General features: G+C 43.3%; 1 protein-coding gene across 1 annotated transcript; it reads right to left on the bottom strand.

Moving 5' to 3' along the window:
- Nucleotides 1-49: 49 nt before the first annotated feature.
- On the bottom strand, nt 50-21,531 carry TBC1D9B (TBC1 domain family member 9B). The gene is given in 23 exon segments (XM_025896004.2): nt 50-2,514; nt 3,283-3,389; nt 3,836-3,883; nt 4,955-5,005; nt 5,420-5,491; nt 5,656-5,721; nt 6,007-6,250; nt 7,027-7,095; nt 7,758-7,856; nt 9,039-9,168; nt 9,717-10,002; nt 10,719-10,836; nt 11,569-11,783; nt 12,184-12,334; nt 12,944-13,105; nt 13,255-13,467; nt 13,600-13,807; nt 14,437-14,695; nt 15,346-15,574; nt 16,559-16,677; nt 19,152-19,271; nt 21,424-21,510; nt 21,513-21,531. Coding segments are annotated over 23 exon segments (3,765 nt in total). The 3' UTR covers nt 50-1,821.
- Nucleotides 21,532-23,432: the final 1,901 nt, after the last annotated feature.

The raw sequence follows: 23,432 nt of genomic DNA on the forward strand, positions 1-23,432 counted from the left end.
AGAACCAGCAATGTTCCATGAGCTCAGAGAAATAAAAGGCAGCCAAATAGCCTGTAGGATTCTGGTTCATTTATTGAATACATGACAGATAAGACAGACAGTGTAAAATCACATGTATTATTTGTACTTTAAAAAAATTACAATAAATTACTGAATAATTAGTAAAAGCAGTTTTACTAATGGCTGCTCTCCAGTGATACAGGACAGAGGAGGCAGAGAAATAAGAAATATGTACCAGCTGTGAATACACACTGAGAATGTCACGAGGATGAATTAACACTGAGTAGCACACCGAGTAGTGTTAAATGGGAACATCCACGTACGTGTCCTTCCTACCCTTATACTGTATGTGTCCTTCCTACCCTTTTATTCCAAATGCCAGCCAAAAGCTGGATCAAACCTTGCCTTCAGTGCGGGGTCTGCTCTGGCCGAGCAGCAGCGCCTCTCCCCCTGGCCCTGCAGGGTCACTGCCTGAGATGAGTTCATCTGTAGTAACAGCATTAATTCTGCTTCCTTGGAGCACACACCCTGCTACTAGAAGGGCAACTTCTAGTTTCCTCTGGTTTTAATTGATTTAAAAGAGCACTCCCTCAGTCTCCCAGTTATTTTGACTCTAACTGGAACGAGATCTAGTGTGGAGGTTTCCCATAGCGGGCTGAAGGCAGAGGGCCACGCTGCTCTGAATTCTTTCTCTATAGGTATAAATGCCCTTGGATGTGCAGGAGTTTCTAAGAGCATGTCCACTGCTAGACTTCAGAAAGGACACACTGAGCAGCAGTGCATGGCACAACACTCCTGCACACCTTCCTGCCCCAAGCATTTGTGAGGGCTGACTGATCAGAGTACTCTTAGGGGTCCATCTAAAACCTGGACCCATCACTAGCTAGTAAAAGTGGAGAATCAGCAATAAACAGTGAATGTACCGATAGGGAAAGCCCAGCAGACCAGTGTACCACTGCCCTGGAACACTGAGGCTGATTCACTGACTTCTAATTTGGGAACTTATTCCCTCATCATAACCATCATGGGTCCACTGATTGACTCAGTATTACTTCTGCACTGAAGTCAAGGAGCTTGTGGCTTCCCAGACAAAGTAAAACCAATGGCTTTCAGATGATTAGAAAAGCAAATGCTAGAAAACTAGGTTTGTCTGAAAACTCCTGAATGCTGAAGGAGAAAGTAAGTGGTCGTACACTATGAAAATGCCAAACCACATCTGAAAGAAACCTGAAGGTCTGAGCAATGTCTGTGTTTAGATCTGAGGGTGCTGGGAGCAGTGGGGTACATTTGCTTTATAGCTGCTGAGTCACAGAACAGCTTACAAGAAGAACTTACAAGATTATTTATAGGTCAGGGTCCTATAGCACTCGACTACACTGCATTAGCTCTCGGACTGGCAGCCAGAGGTGAGCATGGTTTCAAGCCAGGCTGCATCTGCTGTGCAAGTTACCCAAGAACCTACAGCAAACAAGGGCAGGCAAGGAGCAGTTACTGTCTGAAATAAAACTTCATTAAAATAAAAGACAGCAAAAGGCAGACATGCATAATTTATGGTGGTAATTCTATATGTCAGGGGCTATTAGGTTCTAATGGCTCTCGAGAATGTAAATCTAATTCTGTCAGCCAGAGTAGCCAAAGAAGCACCTACACAAAACAGTCACTGTCAGAAGCCCCTTATGAATTGGAATCTATTGTAATTGTGTTGTTACTGGTCTCTGATTAAACAAAAAAAACCCCAAACAGAAAATACCAAACCATCCTGCCATCTGCCACTTTATCTTCCCGTTTTATCTCCAAAAGACAACTCCTGCTTTCTTGAGTTCACCCTGACACAGAGGAAAGTTCATAGTCACTGGATGAACTGAACTGCCTCTCTACCTTCTTCTGATCCTTGATCTTCTGGAGAATGTTGACCTTCTTCTCAAAGTAGTTTACAAGGGCTGTTTCTGTCAGCATGGAGGCCAGGATCTGCTCGAAGGAGATGGACCAGTCAGTGTCAATGGTGCTGCCATACCTGGCAGCTGCACTGCTGCCCTCACAGCCCACCAGGACCGTGTCGTCCGCAATGTCTTCACACTGCAAGGAGCCTGTGCTGACCATGGAGTAGGAGGACATGGACATATCATCTTTGGTTTCATCATCTGATAGCAGCTGTAAAGGAGAGCCTTGTCCTTCCCCCGACACATCTCCTAGAGTTTGGTTTTCCTGCTGTGTTTTTTCAGGCTGAGCATCAATGCTGGCTTTCTCCTCGTGGTCAGCTTGGGGTTGCTGCTCCACTGCCGAATTCTGACTCTGTTCAGATGTTGGTGACTCCTCTTCACTCACAGGATCTTGGGTATTGTTTGCTTTGCAATCCTCAGACTTCCTTGTGGGTCTGTTGGAGAACTTTTTGCCAACCTCCCCAATTCGCAGGAGGAGACTGGCCACAGTGGCGATGGCATGGTACAGCTCCTGCTCCACGGGGTCCTCGCTGAACATGTTGTAAAGGGTCTTGCATAACTCTATGAACTGTTCCTTTAAAAGACAAAAGACCAAAAAATCATACTTCAGGCTAAAAAAAGTTTTCAGTGGCTGATGAAGCAACAGGCACCATCTCGAATGACTCATTGTTTATTTGCCTTCCCACCAAGCAAGTGGCAACTGACTGTACTGACTCAGAACAGTCTGACACAGGCAAACTCCCCTCTCTCTCCTGTAGTGGCTACATTGAGACACAGCTGGCAATTTAACAGGGGTGGGTTTTTTGCTGGCAAATGAACAGAGTAGTCACATATTCACAGTTAAGAAAATCTGAAGTTTTACTTCTATTCTGCTACTCTTCTGTGGTCAGCTGCTTACAAATTGGTTTAAGTAGCACCCTTCAAGGAAATTAGAGACAGAAAAGATCACACCAGTCATCTGACTCTCTTTTCTGTAACCACATTCTTCACTCTCCACCAAGCAGCTGTAACTTGAGGCAATGCAAAACCAAAAGAGTCCAACAAGTTTCTATGACCGATGGTATTATTTGAGACACCCTGCTCTGGAGGGAAAACACAGATTGCAGTTCTTACAAGAAAAATTGATCTGGGAGGAATCCAATACATTTGATTGGTTAAAACAAAGCAGTTTGTCCATATCCACTGTGGAATTTAACAGAAATGTGTGGAATTAGAGGTTCTAAAGTTCACCAGACCAGACCAGCAGGGCAAGCTACAGGTAAGGACTGAGCATGCTGGCACAATGGCTGCACATCCTGCTGAATTCCCCACTAAACTGGAAACCTTCTCATGCACTTCTTACCTGGCTCATTTTGGGGAGGTCTTTAATGGTTTCTTTCTTGGACTCTTTTTCCTTGGCCCACATTCTTAGGTAGTATCTGTAGTCCTGTGGACTGGTACCTTTCTCCTCTGCAAGGCAAGAACAAGCCACTAGTGAGGTGGTTAATGGTTTCAGACTTAAAAAGTGAATGCTGTGCTAGCAAAAATCAGGCTGGAGGCAGGTTTTATTGACAGTCCAGGAAAGCATATACCAGGAATGCTGTGTTGTTTTCTGCTGGTTTATCTGATCCAGCTCAGCAGAGCAAAAATTTTAACAGTGCTGCATCAGCTCGACTTCTCATAAATGAACTCTATGAGTTGACAACTTACCCAACATGATTTACAAACACTGTGATCTTGGTGTGTACAAGAGTTGGAGCAGTAAGGCATAAGAGAATTATTTCCCAGCTCACCTCCCACTTCACCTCTGTCCACAGGGGACACTGAAAGGTCTTCTTGATCAGCATGGGACAATGAGCAGTTCATAACATGAGAGAGACAAGACTAGAGTGTGGTTTCATGGATGATGAAATTACCTTTTTCTGGACCATTCTCATTTCTCCTTCCTTTATCTTCTTGGGTTTCTAAAAAATTATGGAATTATAAAACAACAATTAATAACTGATTTTCAACAATACAACACACAAAGAACTTGACAACTCAATATAAAATTATACAAGAATATATTTAATAGAAGTTAGATCTCACACTCCCACATCATGTTTAGAGGAGTGAACAGAACAGGATGGAAGCAAGAGGCTGATGGGATGAGCTGGATAAAGAGACACACTCAAAAAGTGGGTTGAAAAGCTGAGGTAGAGGGCAGAGCTCTTAAAAGAAAGGGTTAAACACAGATATGAAAGGCAGCTAAGCAATGTGATGGCCTAAAGACAAGGAAGTTCAGTCATCCAAAGCAAGATAATAAATGGAAAAACCCCAAACCACTACTGAGCATGTATGTGACTAATACCTACTACCTACACTCACCACTATTCACTGACTGAACTGACACTTGAGGAGCAATTTGCAGTCTAACTTCACAAACTTCTCTTCTGGTTCCCTACACTGTCACTAGAGTAAATAGGAAATCTTGGTTCCAACTCTGACTGTTAATTTAGCCACCTAGCACCAAACTGCACAAATACCTCTTGTACTTACATATTTTTTAAGCATCATTGTATTTTGGTAAACATTTAGCATGACTGACATACTTTGGCCTCCTACTTGACAATCCTTAAAACTGTATTTTAAGAAATGCAGTAAACCAGTCTACTAACAGTTTTTCAATTCAATGGCATGCATCTTTATTCCTTTAAATTAGAAGACTGTGGAGTAGGCCCAGGGATACACAGGCCAGCAAGCCTAGCACCTCATCCCAGTTTATTCTGAGCATATTTTCAACCACAAGTTTCTAGGGTGAGATAAATTCCACTAAAAGAAACCAGACAAAACCTATTTTGACCAGGGTTGAAACTCAATAGGTGGAATATTCTGAAAGATATTTAATTACTTATAGCACTTTATTAATTGTGAGAGTGTCACAAGAGAGGAGCAGCAGCAACAACTTCAGAGTATTTACATCAGCATAATGGTGCTGGTAGGTGGTATCAGCACCATAGTCATGCTCAATACATGCACATAACCCATGGACTGACCTTGAGACTCACAGTGCAGGCAGATATCCAGCTCTGAGACAAAAGGAGATACTTGAGCAGCAGAAAAAGGGGTTGAGGGGACAATATCCCAGATAAAACAGAAGAAAAGGCCAGACATAGACAGACACAGAGAAGGAAACAAAAACAAGAGAGACAATGAGACTTGCATGAAAAACCTAAATCATGGTGGGAGACAGGGGCTGGTGAAAGCACACTGCTCCTCCTCAGCAGTTTATGACTGTGCTTCAGAGCATGCTGTATCCTGCATGAAATGGGCACCGAGGAGTTTTAGCTCCAAACTTCTTCCCCATCATGCAAAGAAGACAGCAAGCTCAAACACACTGGCAACCTTAACACACTGCCAGCATGAGACCATGCCTTGCACAAAATCACTGTCCACAGCACATGGATCTCTGCTGCAACTCCTGCCTAAACTGAGAGGTAAAGGCAGCAGTGTTGCATTACCTTCTGTTGTCACATCCTCTGTGAAATAACTTGTGGCCTCCAAAGCAGATTCTGTTTCCTCTGGATTCAGAGCTGTATTCACAGAGAAGCAAATGTTAAGGTCTCTAAGCTAACTGAACAGCAGTATCACCCACTTCATTAGCAAAACTCATGAGGCATCCCATTTCAACTGCATGTCAGAACAGACTGTGTTCAGTAGCAGCAATATACAGCAATATACGGAACTAATCACTCACCAGGAGGCAGGTGAAGTTTGTAGAGTACTTTGAGTTTTTCAGTGAGGTCACCATGGTACATCCCACCTGCAAAGAAAAAAAAAAGGTCAAGAAAAATAGGATAAAGAATCACCCTCTATTCACAGGTTCAAACCAGAATAAGTTCCCATGCAACAAGGAAATGCTGACTGCTCAAAGTCCCGTGCAGAAGCAAATCCACTCCAAAAAGGTGTATTTTGTTTAGCTTGAGGCTTCCTGTCACCCTCCCCTCGTGACAGCGTACACACCATTCTCTCCTTTTAGTTCTCTTCTTGGAGAAGGACAGAAACATTTTTTTTGCAATATCCCATCTTCTCCAAAAACACCACTTACTCATTCCTGTCACGAACTCCTTGAAGTTGATGAGAGAATCCCTGTTCTCATCCAGAAGCCGGAACATCCGCCCTGCCAGGACAGGTGTGTGTGCCCCACAGGCCCAGGGGGTGAGGCTGATGAACAGGTCTCTGAACTGCTCCATGTCTATGCGATACTGCTCCAGGTACGGCAGGCTCTGATCCCGGCGGGCGGCGGCGGCGGCGCGGTTGTTCCCCCAGTAACAGCTCATCAGGTACTTGGCCTTTGGGGGGAAAGGATCAACAGGTGGGATTACACTGCACCACAGGAGTGGAAACTTTGTTACAGCTCAAGAATAGTACTGAGTGAGCAAAGAAAGAGACATTGCAGGGCATGCTTTATCTCCCCCATTATTCCTAGTGTTACTTCACTACAAAATAGTTTGAACTGAAGGAAGAGATGGGGATTTTGGGAAAAACACAAAGAACAATTTAAAGGGAAAAATACAAAACACGATTTCAGGTTTTAACAAAATGATGCTCAGGCTTTATTGCAAAGGGAACATGCAGGTTTTAGAACTAAGCCTCTTTCTGAGTCTATAATACAGTGCAACTGAGTTTGCAGTGACTTTGATAAATGCTGTTGGGTAATATCACTCTTTTAAAAATATACACCCTGACAAATAGAGGCAAAGCCCTTAAGTAATCTTGTCACAATTACAGAACAAGTAAATGGAAAATCTGAGAATAAAAACTGAGGTACAGTCAATCCTAGCTCCCTGTTCTAAGTGTTATGTGACACTCCTTTCCATTGACTCCACAGTGTCTTTCAGAGTATCATTCAAATACTGTGAATGTGTTTTGGCCATCTTTGGGGGGAAAAAATTAAAAATAATCACTCAGATAGGGCCAGTCCTACTGGCACCACGTGTAACAGAATGTCACATTTGTCCTGATAGGTAACATTAAGAATTGAAGCAAAGTCATTGCTTCCCTTTCAACTTATTTTGCTATTTGTATTCTCTGTGTCAGAACATTCTTCCTCACTCTTGCTTCTTACCTTGAACACTACATACAGCTCTTCCAGTTCTTCAATAGAGAAACTGATGTCACCAGACACAGCTCGGACCTGTGGTCAGGGATAAAATAGAGCAAACAATTTATTTTGAGGGTAGAAAAATTAAATACAACTCACTGAAAAATCTGTATAACATAGAAGAGAAGAAATCAAGTGTAAGGAAATATGACACAGGATGGGAAGGAAAACATAACCATTCTAATATCCCTTGACACAGATCAGGAAGACAGTCTGCAGTCAAGAAGAAACTGCTGATGTTTCAAGTAGTTAGAAAAAATATTACTGTGCTTATTTCCTCTTTGTGCAGACCTGACTGAGCAGACTGTGTTGCCCCTTCCTCCTTTTTTTATCTTCAGAGGTTTGACTCAGATGCATTGAAAAACAACAGTGAAATAAACAGTAGGACATGGGAGATAATGGCAACAGATACGGACACTGCCCTTTGGCCATGAACCCTTCTGTAAAGTTCTGTAATGCATTTGCATGCTCTCTAAATGGCAGTAAAATAATTATCTGTAGCAAGCTTTTTCTCAAAGATTCCAGGCAAGCAGTAAAACAGACAGCACTAGGCAGTGGAGACTATGACAAGGCCTACAAGTGTTTGTTATCTTCCTCCATGCCACAGCTACAGCACAAAGTTTCTTGATGCTCACAGCAAAACACATCTCATGACTGTGCCATCTGGTAGCTCATTCAATCTGGGAGTCACATACCACACTCTTCTTGGCTGTATCCTCCAGAGACTGGATCACCTTCAGCCTTTGTTTAAAACGCATTTGTTCAATGTCATCTGCCTTCAGATTGCTATATTTCTACAAGAAAAGGAAGCAGACCAGGTCAACTTCATCTTCTAAAGGAAAAACAACCCAGCTTCAGTTACATGTTCTTTAACAAGTGTACTATCCCCTCAGAGATGATCTCAACCCACCAGAAGCCTTTTACCAGCAGCAAGATTAGGAAAAATTTGAGCTCTATTCCCTATTCCCCCCTGTCCTGCAAGAAAAGTAATTCAGAATTCATGAGAAATCCAACATCAGAGGTTTCTACAGAACAGCTGAAAAAGGATCTGTCAGGACTGACAGAAATACAGGTCCTGTACTGTGGCAGAGACAAGAGAGTAGACAGGTTGTCATTCATTCCAGCCCTGTTTTTTTTCCTCTAGGACCCCTATGGGATTCAGCTAGAAACACCTAAGTCCAGAGGTTTTTCTAATGACTAGGTCAGACATTTAATATGAATTTGGTGACACTCTATGATAAAAAGAAACCAGGAACAAACATAGATGGCAGACTTGAAGAAGCAAACAAAATATGCAAATGACAGTTGCCTGCCTGTAAACAGCTGGAAGGGGACAGGATGAAAAATAGGAGATAAAAAGGGAAATGATCCCACACTTTACAAAGCATAGCAGAGAATGTCAAACATCAGTTCTCTCCCGGTCTTTTTTCCATCATTCAGAATCAAATTTCTTATGAGTTTGTTTTCAGTATGAATAATGAGGTCCACCTCCACCACTGCAGAGGTATTTCAACAGTACTGGCACCATTCTGGGATCACCTTCCTATTACTACAACATAGGTCACAGCTGAGGATTCCTATGACTGTGGACTGCAATGCTTCCAATATTTCTGCAGTTTACCTTACAATTTTTACCCTGAATTTTCCTCCTTGACTCCCTAGCACTGGCAATCCTCAAATACAAGTAAGAATGGAGACTTTTTAGGCAAAGCAGAAAGAAAACTCTAGTCTGTAACTTTTTACTTATTTGCAGTCTTCATTTTAGTCCCCACTGGTGTTGGTGAGACTCTTTGTAATCCACAACAGTCAACAGTGTCAGATTCTACTCACATCAAGCAAGTGGAATAATGGCTTCAGCCTGCAAATCCTGAAGCACCTCAAGCTATGAACACTGTTCAAATTCTGGCTGCACAAAGTACAAAATGGGATGTTAGGAGAGAAAAATCTCTTGGGCAAAAACTAAGCCAGAACCTCACCTCATAGGAGGTTTTGATGAGTTCAAAGATGTCGATTTCCAGTGGTGGGTCATCTCCACTCGTCAATAAGGCGTGCAAGTGGGGAATAGGGGGAGAGACACTCTGCCTGTTAACTACATTGTCCAAGTATCTGTGGGGAAAAAAGAGAACAGATGCAAGACTCTTGAGATTAGTGTCTGAAGTAAAGTTGATTTTCACCTTATTTTTGGGGTATCTACTCTTTTGAAAGTGGGCTTCTAGTCATAAGCTGCATACCTTGCTGCACATAGAAAAGATTCCCATTTCAAACAAGAAAATCTTACATTTACGAGACTTGGGAGATATCACTTAATAAAGTTTTATTTTTCTAGAAGACAATTCCTGACAGGGTCTGTTCCTAATAGTAGAGCAGAATTATTATGTGAATTTTGAATAAACAACCTTTGAGAGTTCAGATTCAAACTGAAATACAGGAATGTATTATGCTGCAAAGCAAAAAATTCCAGAAACATGGGATTACTCCACAGTTGAGCTAACAATTTCAGCTGTTGTAGAAAGCAACAGCAAACCTCTCTGGAGCTCAAGTTTCATCTTAGAGTGTTATCTGTGACCTGCTGTGTAATGGAATTAGGCAGAAAAAGAGGATGACTAAAAGGGCACTGTCACTATTCAGTTATAAATAAGAACAATGAATGGTACCTGCCCAAAATAGTCATGGCTTCACCTTCATCACAGCACTTTAACAACTTCTCCATGTTGGCATCAAGTATGGCCAGTGACACCTGCAGGATAAACTTGATTCCCTCATAGAAAAAACAGTCGACAATGACCACGGCACTCTCGAAGGGCATGACACTGAGGAAGAGAGTGAGAAACCAGGAAAGGGATATGGTGGAAATCACTCCCAGGTCCTGCATCTTTTCTGACAGCTGTGGAAGATACTCTCGTGTGAGTTCTTCAAAGATCCCTTGGTCCACCAATGCACCTGAAATGGACAAAAGAAACAACAGTAGTTCTAAAACTGGTGGTATCATGGTACTATACCCAAGCTAACCAATTATTAAACAAAACAGTGTGAATTCACTTAGTTTCATATAAGTCTCTGAGAATTAGAACTAAAATTAAGATATTCAGTTAATTTTCTTCCCCATTTGCATTAAAAAGAACATATTTAGATAAAGACTATTCCTACATTGCAGAGCATGCAGACACAGAACCTCCCATTGATTGATGCATTTTCTCTGAGTGGAGAGGTGGAGGATTACTGATATTATGGTATTTACACTAAACTATACTCTTTTATACAGACCCACTTCAAAAGCCCATGAAGCAGTGTTTTTGCTAACCTTTCCTAGGAGCCTATTTCAAAAATTTAATACATCATTCAGATGGGTAAGACCAAAACTCAATAATTTTCTTCTAGATAAGCCTCCTTGCTACAAATGGTCCCTCCTGCTACCAATTTTTAGTTACTTCATCTTCCTTGTTACTACAAGGTAGTACAACTACCTTGGTAGCCTGTAGTGTCTCTTCCTACGCCTCCATCACACACCTGCGACTTCAAATGGAACAGGGTTGTGCTTCCTCATCTTTAAAATGCTTCACATTTAATTAAGTCTGAACAACAAAATGCTTCTGGGAGATGCTGGTGCAACTGCAGCTGAAAATCCAGGCTCCAGTACAAATTTGACAAAGACTCACCCACCACTCTTGTGTTGTAGTAATCTGGCAACATCCGCTCACACAAAGCCACCAGGAGCCAGAAAGCCTCCTCCTCGTTGCAGTAGAGCAACAGCACCGATGTAACAATGTTCATGGCCTGTGAGCCAGCACAGCCAAATACACAGGTACAGGAGAAAAACAAGAAGGTCTTCATGAAACCTCTGCCATTCATCATCATCTAACTTTAAAGCCATGAATACAGAAAGCTGTTACTAAGAGTCACATCCCTTTCCAGCTCTTACTGGTATCTGAGTCAATGGATGCCCTTAAACCAATGTACCTTCCTGTTTTCAGTTCCTCTTTTTGTGAGGCAGCAAATAATATGGTGACCTTTTGTCAAGCACTTTCAGAAAACAATGTGACTAAGAATAATTTTCAGAGTTTTCACAAAAAGCTTGGTAACAATTTGGTCATAACAGAACATAATGAGAACCTCTAATACTGCAGCAATACACAAAATGAACCTGAATTTCCACCAAGTTGTTTCATAAACCAACAACTGGCTTCATTTTCAATATACCATCCATGTGCAACATCACTTATTTGATTTAATTGCTCTTTTTAATGAAACCAGATGTTTTTGCTGAACTGTAGAAAGCTCTGGCAGGAAAACTACTAAAGACTGACATTACATCTAACAACCATATGAAAAGTCTATTTAAACGTTGTATTCAAAAGGTATTTAAGAGATATTGCAGCATAAGGACTTCTTTCCTACTGTCCCACCACCACATGGACAGCATGAAGGAAAGACTGCAATTGAACAAAAAACTGCAGAAAATGACCAGGTCACTGTGTAAGACTAACGAGTTTAAGACTTCTTTCTTACCTGACAGTACCCAATTGTTGGATTTCTGAATGCATAAGCTGTTAAGACTCTCCGGAGGGCAGCAATTCCCAGCTCATTTTGGAAGGCAGGATGTTCTGGCATAGAGCGGTGCAGATCTCGCTCGATTTCCTCTGTAGCGAGATTGTACTTTCCCATTGACTTTTCCACAAGATCTGCATAGTAACCAGGATGAGTCACCATCTCGTTCCAAGCCCCTGAAATGGCAAATATCACTTTACCTCTGGAGCTTTGGAATACAGATTTTATGCCCACAGCTTCAGAGATGAGGGAGCCAAGAAGCACCACATGAACTCATCAACTACAAACAGATGTGAAAGTATGGGAACAAACTCATTATTAAATCACCCTGTTAGAGTCTAGGTCCCAACACTAAAACACAAAGGAGGCCAAGCGGCTACTAGGCTCATAAAGAAAGTTATTTCATGACTGTGATCACTGCATTTTTGGCAAAAAACCCACCATGAAGTATCATTCAGGTGGAGTCAACCTGTCATTAATTTCTTCAGAAATGAGCTAAGATTCATACCTTTTCCCTTGAGATGAGCAGAAAGCTTACTCTTGCTAGCTGTCAAAATATCCAGCAGAACATCCTACCTGAGAAAAGGAGCCACAGCTCTCCACGAAGATTCTCTGGGATTCCTTTTTGCACCAGCTCCCTCGTCTTGGCAGTGCGGTACATACACATCCCTCGCCCATATTCAAAGAAATGAATGTTCCAAGACTCTTCCTTCATCTTCTCCTTTGCCTTCATAGGAACAAATATGGCTATTTTAGGAGATTAATGCATTTTTATGTTTGTAGGACAGGTGATTTCTGCATATACTCAGATCTGCACTTCCCATGAGAAATGCCTTGTGACATTTAAATCTTCTCTTTTTTTGCTGAAGGGTGTATATGCTAATTTCCCCTGTTCTGAATCATTTCTGACCTTGCTTAAAGTCAAGTCTTTACAACACTAACATGGGCTGTGCAATGGCACTACACCTTGCAAATCTCCACATAAATGCAAGCAGAACCATGGACTATGATGATTAACTAACAAGCAGAGATATCAGTTCTCTGCTCTCTTGATCCGAAGAAAAGTAGTTCCTCACAGCCACAAATTCACATCCCATAACACTGGTAATACTAATTTCTCAGCCTCTAGTCAACTATCTCAGGTGTGTCAGTACTGACAAAGTAAGCTGAGGGTTAGGTTCCATCCATGCAGCACTACCCCTGTGACAGACATAGAAGTGATACTGCAGGACTGACCTGGGATAAAATGCATTTTCACTCTTAGAGAAGACAAGGAAATCTGCAACCTGTTGCAAACTTTTTAAAGTTAATTGTTTTACATTAAAATATTACTTACCCCTTTTGGTCCAGAGAGCTCCTCAGAGTTCCTTCTGAAGAGTTTGAGCAGTCCCTGTGAGGCTGTTGGCACTTCCCCAGCACAGAAGTTGACGGGTCGATGGCTGAGAGCAGACATGGGGCTGATGGCCAGTGGGCTGCTGGAAGGCAGCTCTGGAACCTCCTGAACAACAGAACAGAAAGTGTCTGAGCTCAGGCTGCCTCCTCCTCTGCTAATGGCCAACAGAGACAGCACTGGCTGGTAACAAGCACTGCTAACACACTGTAAGGAGCACTGCTCTGAAAGGTTCCTCCCAGCTATTTCCTCAGTACCTCGCAACTGGCATCAGCCAAATTCCACTTCCACTCCCTGTCGGTGCCACATGGTTTCTTGGACGGTGTTCTCTGCAGGAAGTCAGAGATTCTCTGCACCAAGAAATCTCGATCTTTCAGATTGGCAAAGAAGAAGGTCATTTTACTTTTAGTGCTGATGGACAGAGGGCTGGGCAAGACGCTGGAACTATCTGCTTTCTCAACTATTGTCACCTAGAACACAAAGACAAGGACCATTTGGATCTAGCACATTCTCCATTATCTAAAAAGCACAGCACAAGAGACAGAAGCACAAAAAAGACAAGAAACGCCTGCAGTCTCAATATATAGCTAAGAAATCCTCACCTCCCTGAGAGGAATGATGAGATGACAGGCCTCCTCTGCCCTGCTGGCAAAACAGATGTAATTGTTGGAAACAAACATCTGGCCTGGAATATGTGTCTTGTTGAATGGTGTCCACAAGGTACAGTCTGTATGTCCATCCAGGCATTCATCCTTGGGCAACCGGAAGGTGGCACGGTAGCACTCATTTTTGGCTCGAGCATCCAGGTCTCTGGGGAAAAATAAAGGGTAGTACCCACAGGTTTTTTTCCTTACTTGAAAAGTCCACTCAAACACTAATGCTAAGTTCCAATCACAACCTTCAGACTGTAGTGTGTATTCTTATATTCCCTTCTCTAATCGAGATGCCACCCCTTATCTGTTTTTTCGGACATGCCTCACTGACAAGGTGTGTCCTGCAATGCAAGACAAAATATGCAAGTGCATCTGCAAAACTTAAATGCAAAACTTCTCTGCTACACTACAGAGAACAGCCCCCAATGGGAGGATTTTTACAATACAAATCTATGTTACTTTTTATAAACTTTCAACTTCAGACAAAGGTCTGGTGTAGTTTTCTTCTTTCACTTTTTTTACATAGGATTTTCGGCAGTTTCTAGTTGAAAAATCCTTCTAACAGTGCCTAGTCATGCATGAGAAAGTCACGAGAGTGTGTGTGAATTCAGCTCCAATTTGGGATGGGAAAAAAACACAGTAGGCAGAGGGCTAATGGCTGAAATAAGTGATGCAGCCCTGAGAGCGAGAAAACCCCAGTGGCACCTGGGAGCTACAAAGTAATGCAGACTTATTATTACAATCCTCTATTATCTATCTTCTTTTCTCACTGCTGGAAACATATACCTTTTTAATGCAGAGATGTTCTTAAGAGGCTTCCTGGGCTTCGGGAGAGACTTGTCCTGTAGGAAGCTCTCATTATCCAGCAGCTGCCGCATGGCAATGTTGGCCAACTGCTCCATCAGCTTGAATGTCTCGTTGATGTTGAGGAACATGGAAAAATAGAGTTCACTGTCCCTTGTGTTTACTTTAATGCACTCAGGGAACAGCAGTGTAGCATTTTTTTCTAGCTGGGTTACATCCACCCACTGGATCACCAGTGTAACTGGGAAAAAAAATTAAAAAACGCGGTTATTACAATTTGAGGTAAAACAGCAATTAATCAGAAATGAAGTTCAAGCAGCTACCAAGCTCTCAGTGTAGCAACATTTTTTCCCCTCTTACAAATGGGCAATTCTTTTCTTCATACTTTTGCTGGGTTCTCCAAAAATACTTGGAAATAATCTTTGGGATTAACTAGACTAGAAATAATGCAGTTCCAAAAGGACTATCTCCCATCCAGTAAATGCTTTCAACTACAATTACTCAAGTTTTCATTCTTTCCAACAAATCAGCTCTGGACTCAGGAGCTCATGCTTTGTAAATACTGGGTCCTGGTAGTTGTACCAGATAAAACTCACCAAGGTAAAAATACTCCTTGGTTCTCTAATCCAGTCTGAGTAAAACTTGCAAAAAGTAATCCAATTTGAGTAAAACTTCAGCACAACTTGAGAAATGTTTTGAAAAATGACTCAAGCATTCAGTATAAACAGCACTGAAGTGCCTGTGAGAGCAATCTATGGGCTGGGCTAGAGCTCAAGGATTCCTAAAAGGGAAAAAAAATGTCAGCCTAAAAAGGAGTTCACACAAAACATCAATTGCATCAAAAAGATCACAGGAAATGACAGAAAAACAACTTGCAGGCTCATAACTCACCTTCTTTGCCCAGCAGGAAAGAGTAGAAACAGAGGTGATTGACAGTGAGGTACAGCCAACCCTGCCTGGGTACACGTCCCTTCCAATAGCTGCAGGAATAGTAATTGACCAACTTCTCCACCTCGGGCATCCCAAACTGCTTCCGCATCTTCAGTTCGGCCTCTTTGAATTTACCCGGATCCTCTTCGCTCTGGGGCTGCTCATTCTTGTTCTCTTCAGCAATAATGCCCTGAAGGGACATGGAAGGAGAGAGGGAAGAAATGGAAGGGAACCTCCCTGCTGACAGACATAACGTACAGCAAAGGGTCACAGCAGCAAAGAAGTAACACAGTACAGCAGTTTCAGTCCTGTCACGTCAGAGAAACAGCAAAGGCATGCAGAGAGGGCAGTCAGATCATGTGGGAGTCTGGGATCTGGATCTGCTCCTGAGCACATGCCACAAGCACTGATGTTTAACGTTTGACTGAGCTCCTCATGGCTGGCCTGGGAACACCTGGAACAGCCTGCAGGAGAACTGAAGTCTCTTTTCCCTTGCATACATGCTTCTTCAACGGGAAGAAGATCATCTGCCAGGAAGGGCAGAACTCTGCAATCTGTCAGATCCTGACTGGCCAGAAGGAAAAACAAATGATCACAACCTCTCTCACGCATAGAAAACACAAAGAATCTGACAGGAGAGCTGAAAATGACTCAAATTTCTGCTGTTCAATAAAGAACTGTATTTATAAGCTTGTACACTGGGGGATTTGTGGGCTGGGAATCTGAAGTGTGTTAACTGCACAGCAAGCAGTCACCTGTCTGACTCGAAAGACAGTGGAAGTTGGGGTGCAGTTCCTTCACCCAGATGCCTTTCAGACCAGTGTGGCAGGGCAAGTACTTTGCCTGCAAACTAGAATTCTCTCTCCTGCATTTGTTGCTAGGTGAACCCTTGTTAAACATTCTCCCTGCATTCAAAGGTATAATCAGCAAGATTTTAAAGAGGTATTATACTGTAATTAGTAGGAGCATCATAAGCAGGCTGTTCCTTGAGATCTGCTGCTCCCACCTTTCTCCCCCAAACACATTTGTCCAGTTCTGACTGTGACCTGATGCTGGCAATGTGTTCCATGACAATTTCATACCTATGTATGACTGAAAAGGATAAAAAAATCCTCAAAACCACCTCCCCATTCTTTCTCAGGATCCGGAAGTCCTTCAGGGAAACGTCACTTACATGTATCTTGCCCTTGACAAAGGTGGTGATATCTTCTTCATTGTCAAAGATGGACAGAGTCTGCAGTAAGTTATTCTCCAGCCACTCCCAATGCTTTGTGATCTCTTTACGAGATGAGCCTAGTTAAGGGGAGAAAGATGATGAGAAAAGCTAGGAAAAAAAAATCAGAACAAGGTCTTTTTTCCTCCAAGTTCACAGTAGAAAACTAATAATTACTGAACAGTGATCAGGATAAATCAAACACACCAACTGTGTACATGTCAGGGATATTTTATGTACACCAACATTATGCTTCTAATAAAATGTCTCCACTGCCACCAAGGATAATGAGCACACGACCAACAGATCATCCTATTTGCCAGTGCACACCAAACACGGCTTTTTTCCCCGGACAAAAAGCATTCTTATGTTCCAGTCAAGAAGTACTCTTTTATTCCTGGTATTCTGGAACAAAAATAACGAACTATCAGAAGAACCTTGAAATCTGAGAACAACTGAACTTTTTACACCTACAAAGAGCTTCCATTTCCCAGGGGCAATGGTCAGCAGGGACCATACAATTCCAAACCAAAGAGCAACCAAAATATTTATGTCAGAAAGTTCTCTGCTTTCTTAAAAAAATACAAACAACTTCTCAGCAAACTTTATATCAAATAGTTAGCTGTCTTTAACCATACAGTCCACAACATTTCACAAAGGATAAGCTTCAATCTGTAACAAAATTAAAGAACTTTCCTACAGGAAGTTGCCTTAGTTGATTGCCATTAATAATTTCAAAGATTTCTGTTTACTAAAAGGTTTCTTCCCCTCTATTGACAGCTATCACTATATTGTTGGCATAGAACCTCCCTGCAGAGAGGGCTATGAATTTGGGTTTGTGTGTACAGCCCAACGGATTAGACAACAAATGTTTGTTCTGCTGCCTCTGTATATAAGTTTACTTGACATCTATCCTAGCATCTGACAACGTTTCTAGAGCATGAATTATTTTGAGTAATACAAAATGGTTTATTTTAAGGGCACAGAATTAACAATCATAGAATCCTTTGTGGAAAAAACCCACAGGTTCAGCAACAACAGCAGGGGAATGCAGTCTGCGTCCTGTTTTGTTCCATGAGCTGCATCTCCCACCAAGTGACAGCAGAGAAATTGCTAAAATAAGCCTGGCCTCAATAACTGACATCTTTATAAGAACAACATTAGAATGACATGCATGAAGGAGTAAAAGTCTGCAATTCCTACAAAGATGGCCATAAGAACACAGTGCTGAAAGCCTGAAACCGCATGTGTGACCATATTGCTGCCCACTAGCATGTACACACAATAAATTGCAAATAAAATATCTGCATTTTTCAACTAGAGAGCCATATACATTTATAACCTTAAGTGAATGCCAGTACTCTTACTTCCACAGCAAAATGAGAACCAGATATGATTAAAAAATACTTTGGCTGAAGACAACGTATTTATTCCAGTAGAATAATTTATCGAACTCCATTTGGGTGTTACTCAGCCCACCTCACTTTCCCAGGCTGCACTATATCTCAGTTTAAAAGAAACTGAGATATAGAGGGTATCAACTAAAAGATTCCTGAAATTGTACAAAAATAACACTCACTGAGATACTATAACATTGCAGATCTGCACCGCATGTGGCCACTAAATATTCTGCTTTTTCCTATGCAGTTTCTGACCTGCCATTTTGTTTTCTGTCTTTCTTACTCCCTGCCTCCACCCTCCTCAAAAGGGAAACTGAATTTCTGTGAAACACAGCAACTTCTAAACACCTCGTCTGCAAAACTGAAGTGGCTCTGCAAGGGACAATATTGTGTTGGTTGCCTTGGGAGAAGGTGGGAACAGGAACATCTGTGGGCTTAGCAAATGATTCTTTCATGATCAGATTTTACGCCTCAACCACAAAGTGAGAAGTGAAGATTCTTATTATAAACAAAGTTGGTCTAACAAACACGTCTGAAGATATTTTCTCTTCAGCAAGCATCAAGACCTAAAACATTAACCAAAGTTCACCACCAGATATCGGATGGTTGCACCATTATATTCCAATACAGCAGTTGCATTTCTCAAGTAAAAGAGGCCAAGTATCCTTGATGCTAAAAGAAAATATTATTCTAAGATATTTAACAGGCCAGAAATACAGAAAAAAAATGGATTAAGACAGTAAAGAGATTCCCCAAAGAGTCCCTGGCACCTTGAACAACATTACATGTTCCCATCTTGTGCCATGCTCCTGGTAAGCAAGTTTGGCACAACATTCACCATCCCACAGCAATCTTGGCTTTATCCTCTGAACAATCTCACTATGGCATTGCAAACAGGTACCTCTTGGAAGAAAGAAAATTCCTAACATTTGCAGCAACAGAACCTTTTGCAGAGCCTTCAGTTCCTCAACGACCACTTAAACATCACTGAGAAGTTCTGTCATTTCCGGCATTTTCCACTACCCCATCAGAAACTCTAGAAAAGTTTCCTGAGCAGTCACAGGATATTCTTATGTGGCATGACTGATCATCTGAACCAAAAAGGCAATGGAATAACCCAAATCCAGTCCCCAACAAGTCACGTCAGCACATACCACAGGCCACTGCCCAGTACACTTGAGAGTCCTGAGTCTGGTGCAGGATACGGTACGGGGCAACTCTGGCACTGGAATCCAAAACCACGTCTAGTGTTCCCACAAGGAGACCTAGGATGCAAAGAGAGAGAAATTAAAGCAATCCAATACCAAAACGAAGAACTGGGTTAAGTAAAAATATAGTATCATGACTACAGAAAAACGCTGGTGCTCACAGTCTGCAGCTGTGATGGAAGAGCTTGGTCAAGAAAACAAAGACACACATCCTGTCACTGCAGGTAAAATACCTATAAACCAACTGCAGCCTGTCCCCCTGGTAATGGAAAAAGTTTAGATGGCAATTAAATGCCTACTAAACCTCATTATAATTCTCTGCCTTCCTAGGAGAATTTTCTAATGAAAGTGAAATGTATTTTCCTCTGTGGGGTTTCTGTTAAGAATAGTGATTTTTAAGCCTACCAAACTAAAAGACGTAAGAGTTTTCAATGCTGTATCTTTCAGCACCATCTATGCCAACAGCAGGTAAGATAACTCATCCAAAACAGAATCAAGTAGATCTAGAAAAACTGGTGCTCACAGATTTCAGGGATGTTTCTAGAAGTACTTTAATTAAACAAAGATGTCAGTGACTCAAAATTTGGTAATACAGAAGTTAAATTATTTTTATATAATGTTCAATAAAAAAGGAGGCACTTCCAGAGTAAATGCTGACAAGTCTCCAGACTTTCTAGAGCAAATCCATTTATTTCAATTAAGTCTATTTACTAGATAAATAAAATATCTAAGATGATGCTTTCCTTTGTTATTCTAGATAATGTACTACAAGCATCTTTAATGCAAATTATTTTTGCAACACCCTCATGATTAAAAGTTTTCTAACATCAGAACTTGGAGAGGGAGGATGGTTGGCCCCATGGCTCAGCATCTGGGAGGCCCAGTCTCAATTCCCAGCTCCCATGGTTTGGCTAAGCCTGAGCAAACTGTACTCAGCCATATCTCATTCCTTATCATGAAACATGCCACTTCTTCCCCTTATCTCCTTTAGCTATCTGTGATGCAATTAATAGATTAGGAATATATCACTGATTGCATGTCAAGAGAAACACCATCCACAGGAAGCTCATCTGGCAATCCCTAAAACAAACACGTATATATCCAGCACAGCAGGATCTCAGCTCAGGCTCTGGGTTTCTTGTGTACAGTTTTAGGCAGGATATGGATTAAAAGGTCATTCTGAATCCTTCCTGTGACTGTAGTGACCATGTCAAACATTGACACACAGACTGGTAACAAAACATTTAAGAACATGAGTCTGACAGCAACTTCAACAGCTTTCCAGCTTGGCTGAATATCCCACTCTAACTCTGAGATGTCACTGTACAGTTCCTCAAGGAGCACACATGGCTTTTAACCCACTGCAGCTCTGGAGAGACTCACTGAGCTAAACCAGCTCAAGAAGTAAACTGGCTCAAAGCTTCAACCATTCATTTAAACATCAGTTTAGATGTCTCCAGAACAGCACTGGACATCACTTCTTCTTGTAAAACCCTGGGAAATTGTAGAATTGACGTATAGGCCTACACGCAACACTGCACAGATAAGTTATGTTACATCAAACAGAGCAGTTAAAAATAATTTTGAACACTATGAAAAGCTAAAATATGCTGAGGATGTTTATCAGCTGCCTCATTTCTTAGTTTGTATGTTTGGTTAACTGGGCTAATACAAGGCGCTGGCTGTAATTCAAAAGTGTAAAACGCACACTTTTGTTATTCACATAACCGTGCAAGCATTTTGCACACAAACGGGGTGTTTTAAAGGTGAGGGGTTCTTTTGTTGCTGCTAATGTTGCACCTCGGTGGCATCCACGTTATTTTAACATCTGTCACAAACACGGGCTGTCCCCCCAACACACACGGGGTACTTCCCACGGGGCTGCACCCACCCAGCTTCACCCCCGGCCCATGCACAGCACAGATTCCACACCGCTGCTAATCACAAACCACGCCTTACTGCCGTCCTCCGAATCTTGAAAAAGCACACAGAACACACACACACACAAAATAAACCACCTCAATAATTCCAGGCAACGCGAGAAGGGTGAGGAGCCATTTTCCACAAGGGAAGCGCCCCGTTAGTTATTTGCGCTCCCGGCAGCAGCACCTGAGCGCTGACAGCCCCGGCCCAGCCCGCCGGGCCCCCCGGCGCCTCCCCGCGCTCCCGCACCCCGGGCCGGCCCGCAGCGTCCCCGCCGCGCCTCACCGTGAGGCAGCCGCCCCTTTGCCGTGTCCCCGCCGGCGCTGGAGCAGGAAGAAGGGGTTGGCGCGCTCGGTGACCCACAGCGCGCCGGCCAGCAGCACTCCTCGGGCCCCAGCCACATCGCGGGGCAGAGCGGGGCGCCCGGAGCCGAGCGGGCCGGCACGGCCGGGCGGGAGCGGCGGCGGCGGCGCGGGGGGAGCGGCCGGGCCGGTCACGGGGCCCGCACGGCGCCCGCCGGCAACCGCGCCCCTGGCGGCCGCGGCCCCCTCACCGCCGCCTCCGAGGGTCGCGGGTTCGAGCCCCGCGTCCGGAGAGCCCTCAATGCCACCTCCCCGTGCCGCCCTCGGGCTGTCGGTCCCCTCCTCTGCGCTGAAAATACTTTTGCCGGGGAGGCTTGAATTTGCTGAGAATAAGGGGCTGATGTAGCAAAACATGGTCACGCAAATGAAAAATCTTCCTGCGGGCCCCACTGAAGCTGCCATTAGTTAAGGCAGGTTAATTAAATGTGCCTCCCACTCTACACGCTACAGCCTCCTCCAAACTGCTGTCCCCACCCCATTCTGTGACTGCTGCAGTCATAGAATGGTTGAATGTTAAGGGTTGGAAGGGACCTCAAAGATCATCTAGTCCCAGTCCTCCCCTGCCATGGGCAGGGACACCTCCCACTAGACCAGGTTGTGCAAGTCCTGATCCGAAGTGGCCTTGGACGCTGCCAGGGTTGGGACATCCACAACCTCCCTGGGCAACCTGTGCCAGCACCTCACCACCCTCACAATAAAGAATTTCTTCCTAATATCTAACCTAAATTTCCCTTGTTTCAATTTGCACCTGTTACTCATTATCCTATCACACAGTTCCTGATGAAGAATCCCTCTCTGACTTCCCTGGATATTGGAAGGTTGCTCTGAGGTCTCCACACAACTTTCTCTTCTCCGGGCTGAACAGCCCCAACTTTCTCAGCCTGTCTTTGTAGGGGAGGTCCTTTAGTCATCTTACTAACTTCACGGCCTTCTCTAAGTTCCATGTCCTTATGTTGAGGGCACCAGACTTCACAGTTCTCAATAGGTCCCTGGATCCACACACTGGGGACATGTTCAACTCTCCTGCCTACGCTGGCAATGCTTCCACCTGCCCTCTGGGGAGGCAGGAACTCATTTACCCTTTTTGCTGTGAACCACAGGTACCTCCACCACCTCAGCCTCGCGAGCCAGGCCGTGCCCCACCACGGTGGGGGGGTCCCAGCATCCCCCACCTGGCACCCAGTTCGTTTTGGTCCTTGCTTTGCAGGTCTGGAGCCCACACAAAGCTTGTGATCAAGTCCAAGGACAATCTTTGCAGCAAACAGCAGAGAGGGAGTTGCAGTTCCTTCCCATCTCTTGGCTGCAGAGCAGCTTCCCAGTAATGTAGTGAACCGCTACTCTTGTTTCAAAACCATTAGAGAGCCTCCCGGCAAACTCCGAAAGTGTTACAACAGCAGAAAACATTGACATCTGCCATCTCTGTGCTTACTGCCCAGCTCCCAGGGAGGCGGGAATGCTGTGGTTTTTTTAGGCTATAAATCCTTTAACCCTGGGATGATCTGTCCCCTGTGCTAGTGCAGTGCCCTAATCCCAGCTGGAGCCTTTGTACACTACTGTAATATAAATATTTATTAGCTGGCTCAGCTTTCAGGGCTGTGCCTTCACCTCAATAGCATGGCCGTGTTTGGGAGCAGCATGGTCATTTCTGAAGGCTGGGTGTGCTTTGGGGAGGGCTTGAGCACTGGGAGAAGGTGCCAAAGGATCCTTCTCTGTGTTACTATTGCTGATCCTGCTCACTATGTGCCATCACTCAGGCAGCAAAAGCTGTGGGAAGGTGGATTAGTGTCTCCACTATATTCATAAGTCACTTTGAACCATGTGGCCTTTAGTGGCCTGAGATTTCTAGGGACTAGTACAGCAAATTAAAAAACATTTACAGCAGAATGGGAAAAATCCTCTCTGAAAATGGATCTTTTAACAATGTTGTTCCACACTGCCCTCT

This window comes from Manacus vitellinus, unplaced genomic scaffold (genome assembly GCF_001715985.3).
Source record: "Manacus vitellinus isolate BGI_N305 unplaced genomic scaffold, ASM171598v3 scaffold_51_pilon, whole genome shotgun sequence".
NCBI classification, from domain to species: Eukaryota; Metazoa; Chordata; class Aves; order Passeriformes; family Pipridae; genus Manacus; species Manacus vitellinus.